Source organism: Hemitrygon akajei, chromosome 2 (genome assembly GCF_048418815.1).
Source record: "Hemitrygon akajei chromosome 2, sHemAka1.3, whole genome shotgun sequence".
Taxonomy (NCBI): domain Eukaryota; kingdom Metazoa; phylum Chordata; class Chondrichthyes; order Myliobatiformes; family Dasyatidae; genus Hemitrygon; species Hemitrygon akajei.
In genome coordinates, this window is record NC_133125.1 from 88,810,792 (window position 1) to 88,815,862 (window position 5,071).

The 5,071-nt window shown below is 41.4% G+C and overlaps 1 protein-coding gene across 1 annotated transcript; it reads right to left on the minus strand.

The window, feature by feature from the left end:
* Nucleotides 1-524: 524 nt before the first annotated feature.
* Nucleotides 525-3,563, minus strand: LOC140714465 (C-X-C chemokine receptor type 4-like). Its single transcript, XM_073025762.1, has 2 exons — nucleotides 3,431-3,563; nucleotides 525-2,262 (listed from the first exon to the last, which is right to left on the minus strand). The coding sequence occupies exons 1-2, from the start codon at nucleotides 3,458-3,460 to the stop codon at nucleotides 1,201-1,203; spliced, it is 1,092 nt and encodes a 363-aa protein (XP_072881863.1). The 5' UTR covers nucleotides 3,461-3,563; the 3' UTR covers nucleotides 525-1,200.
* Between the last annotated feature and the right edge of the window lie 1,508 nt (nucleotides 3,564-5,071).

Here is a 5,071-nt window from a genome sequence, read left to right on the forward strand (position 1 = left end):
AACTGAAATCCCACAAGATTTCACATTCCCTCTGGCCCGCCTTATCGAGATCTTTTTATACGGGATGATTGCAAACCTAGGAGTTCCCTGCAAGTCCTGATCGTTAGCAGGAGCAAGTAAGCACCTGAAGCTCCTATCCTGCAGGATCCTTTCCACACTAAGTATTTACCATTAATTTATATGCTATAAAGATCACGGCCAAGGACAGTAGCTCATATCTGTTTTTCATTTGACAAGCAAGAGTGAGGTAGTGTTTGTAAAACTTTACAACAATAGAGTCGGGTCAAGTTCCTGGGATTTGGACCAGGAATGATGAAGGAACAGGGATGTATTTCCAAGTCATATTGTCATGTGATTTGAAGTGTTTCCACTCTGAAGCATTTGCTGTGCTGACCTTTATTGTGTTGGGTGTACAGTATTAGAGTTGAGAGTCAGAGTTCATTAATATCTTGCAAGGTGTGTGTTCTTTGAGAACAATTTAGCAAAGATGGACATTAAGTTATGGAAAGAAATACATCATGAAATTTTATATAAGAAATAAAAATTTATTTACATTATATGTGTAAGTGCTCAGATCCATTTTCAGGGAGCTCTGATACAAATACAAATGATCTTGACCAAGATTCAAATCAGTAGTTCATGAAGATTACAAACAATTCACTTGACCTCAGTTACATCAAAATCCATAACAGTTTACAACTCCAGGAAGCAAAAATCATGTAACAATCTTACACAATAGCAAGCTTTATTTAAACTTGCAGTAAAAGCAATTTTGCAAAGTTTCACTCTTTTTAAAAGCATGGAGAAGCGAGCAAAAATCCAATGGAAAAAAATAGAATAAAAAGTACTTTTCAAAAAAGGCAAAACGTACTTGGAGACATAAATAACCCTTTGTATAAATAATCAACACAAGAGATTCTGCAGATGCTGGAAATCCAGAGCAACGCACACAAAATGCTGGAGGAACTCAGCAGGCCAGGCAGCATCTATGGAAGGTAATAAATTGGACGTTTCCGGCCGACTGTTTATTCATTTTCATGGATCCTACCTGAGCTGCTGGGTTTCTTCAGCATTTTGTGTGTGTTGCTTTTGTATAAATAGCAACTGCGACATTAAAATAATAGAAAGACAGGTGAAAATCGATACACACACAATAAACTTGGAATTAATACAGTGTTCTTTGACTTCACACCAAGTAATCTAACAACTGGACTGAAGACTGGATGATTCTGACTCGGTAGAAACTGATGGGTGGATCCCTCTTCTGTCTCTTCCTTGAAGTTTTTTCATTGAAGAGCACCTGGTGTGTTCCGAGTGACTAAAGACTCTACGGGTGTAACTTTTGAAGTTCACGCCGACAAAAGCGTACAAAATGGGATTCAGACAGCAGTGGAAGAAGGCGATGGCTTCAGTGATGGCCATCGAAGTGTACACAATTTGTTCCATACCGCAGGAATACTCGCTGCCTTTCATGAGCATCACGGTGTCAATGGAGATGACGATGTAATAGGGCAGCCAGCAGATGAAGAAAGTGACGATCAGGATGATGGTTATTTTTAGGGCTTTGCGCTTTTGAAAGCCAGTGGAGTGGGAGAGTCTGGAGATAATAATGCAGTAGCATACCAGGATGACCAGACCAGGGAGGACGAATCCCACCGCTATCCCTTGGATTCGGAACGCGATCAGCCAAGACTGGTAACTTCCCTGTGGGTAAATGCGCTCGCACACGATTCTGTCAATGAGATTTCTAGTTTTCGCAAATACCATATCGGGCACAGTGAGAAGAATAGCTGGTAACCAGACGCCCACATAAACTAAGCGATTAACCAACATCTTCCGCGGTCCGGTACTATTGGTTGCATGTACAACCGCATAGTAGCGGTCTAGACTAATGAAGGCCAGAATTAAAACACTGCTGTATAAGTTCACAGTGTAAATGATGTGAATGATCTTACACAGCGCGTCTCCAAAATACCAGTTGTGGCTGGCGTCAATGGACCAGAAGGGCAGGGTCAGAACGAAGAGCAGGTCGGCCACGGACAGGTGTAGTCTGTACTTGTCCGTCATGGTGCGGTACCTTCGCTGGTAACCCATAATGACCACAACCAGGCCATTGCCAACGATTCCCAGTACGAACAGGAGCGAGTACACACACGGGAAGAAAATACTTCTTAAGTACGTGTTCTCTCCGTTGCACATGGCCCCTTCTTCATATGTGTAGTTAAGGTAGCTCTCATTGTGATCCAAAAAATTCTCGTTGTCCTGTTGGAAAATACACAAAAATCATTATACTAAAACTATAAGGTCCATTTATTAACGCAACGCCGGTCTTCGAATTGAATAGTCAGCAAACATTCACTTTATTTGTGTTTTAATTTATGAGAATGGCAGAAAATGATTAGAAATTCGCTTTAGGGTGAGGCTGAACAATCTGGAGCGCGTTTAAACCACTTGCAAGTCGCATCCAAAAAAAGGAACAGGTTATGTAAACAACTATCTGCGAAGATGCAACATTGCGCCAAAGTGATCAATGTGGAACGGTGTCTATTTTGCAGGAGAGGGGAATGTTAGATGGTGTTTACGGCGTGTTTCCCGATTGCCTCGCTACTATATTAACTGATTCGTGCCTTTTGTGGGTCTGTGAACACTCTGCATCGCGGTTGTTAGTCACTACAAACCCTTTATTGCTCATTTCAAATCTCCTCACATTTCCTTGCCCCGATTCCACTTCTGCGATATCAACTCTCGAAATTTAAATGTTTCAGTCTGAACGTACGCGGCAGCGTGAGCAATAATCAAACTTGTGAGAATATTCTACAGATCGGGGATTTTTTTGGTTTGTTATGTGAAGTTTTTTTGTGCGGAAATGAAATATCTTAAAGTTGTTCAAAATAAAACCTATCTAAGTGTTCCTGCGAGATCAGAGGAATGCTGAGTGGGTGGTATCCCTCAAAGTCACAACGATGTTTTGAAAAGGCAGATCACACCAACGCGCGCGGTAAAATTAAAATACGGAACTAACATAGCGAAGTTGTCAGATCGGATCAATTTTGAAAAATTCTCTTTCAAACTATCAATGGACATAAAATTAGTTTTCTGTTGAAGGCAAACAAAATTACAACACATACTTAAGATATGGACTCTAGATGGTAAAACTCAAAATCCCTGGCAATTAAGTTTGTGTCAAGAATAATCTAAGAATCTATTTTATTTGGTGCAGTATGTCGATCCGAACCTCCACGTTTTGCAGTGTTGTGTCATCTTTAGATAATATGCACAGTTTATAGTTTATGCACATATAAATGCAGTTAAATATCTTAAAAAGTTATTTTAAAATAAAAAGTAACTGTACAATTTACTGTTAGTATTATTAACAAACACAATGGAAAATGCAGAAATGAATTTCAATAGTAGTTTATGTTTTTCTTACCAGGCCTGCAAGGTCCGAATAGTCGGACATACTGCGCGGTTTACAGTAGATCTATCTGTTATTCTAGAGGAAGTTGAGCTCTCACTGAGTTCTGGATGTATGAAGAAGTCGGCAACGTTTTAAAATTAAGACTGATTCCCCACTTGTCGTTGCGCATGCGCATTCAAGAGCCCAGCCCAGAAACCTCAACTGTTAACTAAGTAATTACACTAGCATGCAAAGGGCGGGGCAGTGAACTGTACACAACTATGCGTGAATACTACTATATTACAGATTTACATGTGTTTTTATATTACAATTCGACGAGGAAATTAGAATGTCCAATATCATACTTGCAGTCAACAGAAATCAGAAGTCAGGACGAGAAACTACTTAATGAGGAAAGGGAAAAGACTGGTGAATATTATTCCCTTCGTTTTCTCTCCTCAGGAAACAGCCCCCATTAGGGGAACGGAGGTGGAGAGGGTCGATAGTTTTGACATTCTGGAGGCTCTCTGCACAGGGACCAGCATATTGAAGGATGTTCCATAGATAATATCTTATCAGCCTCACTTATTCCCCCAACAATAACTGAAGGATATTTTGGTCACAAGTTTACAGGGAGGGCCAGCAGCATTTTCTGCGGTACTTTAGAATGGCCCTGAATTAGTTCTATAGGCTTCGTGAATAACCAATTTACTGATGCCCATTTTGGGCTTTGCCAGGACACCCAGTTCCGGAAATCATGTCAGTCAAAGAGCTGAATCCAGGACACGAGGTGAGAGTGACTGTCCTTAATATGAAGACTAGATTTGGCTGACTGTGGTGCTAAGGTGTCAGTATAGAAAGTGAAGTGCAGTATTTGAAGTCACACGGCGCACAGGAGAGGGTTGCTATGCCTGTTGGATGTCAATCAGCCCAAACCCATTTTACATTTCATAACACAGAAAGAGGCCCACAAAGGTGAGAAAATCTGCAAAAGCTGGAAATCCAAAGCGGCACACACAAGAATGCTGGAGGAACTCAGCAGACTAGGCAGTATCTATGGGAAAGAGTAAACAGCTGACATTGTGACCGAGGCTATTCATTTCCCAAAGTCTATCCCACCACTTGTTTCTCTGTAATCTCTTTTCTGCAGGAATTCCCCTGCACAGTGACCTAGCCCTTACCACCACCAGCTGCTTCACCATAAGCAGAAATATTCACTGATAATTACCGTACATGTTATTCTATTCCACATGCAGTTTCTCAGCAACTAAAACATGCAGTAAGTTCTGAACAATGTTCAGGCTCGAGAGTTTAAATGGCAGAGAAGTACTAAACCATGAACATCTCCAATAAGAAAGAGCGTAATCCCCTGCCCTGGTGTTTAGTGGCATTACCTTTGCCCAGTCTCTCACTGTCAACATCTTGGGATCATCACTGAGCAGAAACTCAGCTGTACCTCGCCCACCCCCAGTTTACGGGACCAGGTCTGAGGCTGGATTTCCTGTGCTGAGTGACTCACCCTCAGCGGTTCAAACCTCCCCAGCTTCTACGAGTTAGGATGCTCTCTACTTGCTGCTGTTAAACCAGCATTAGCATTTCTCCCTGATACTATCAGCCTGCTTGGCTGGTGCTTTGTCAGCCTTTCTAAATATCCTTTTCCTCACCTCTGGAATA

Bases quoted from the DNA above. Each gene is read 5' to 3' on its own strand.
- LOC140714465 (XM_073025762.1), bottom strand. From the start codon at position 3,460: ATGTCCGACTATTCGGACCTTGCAGGCCTG. The intron at 2,263-3,430 runs GTAAGAAAAACA...ATTTTCCAACAG, and splicing joins ATTCGGACCTTGCAGGCCTG to GACAACGAGAATTTTTTGGA.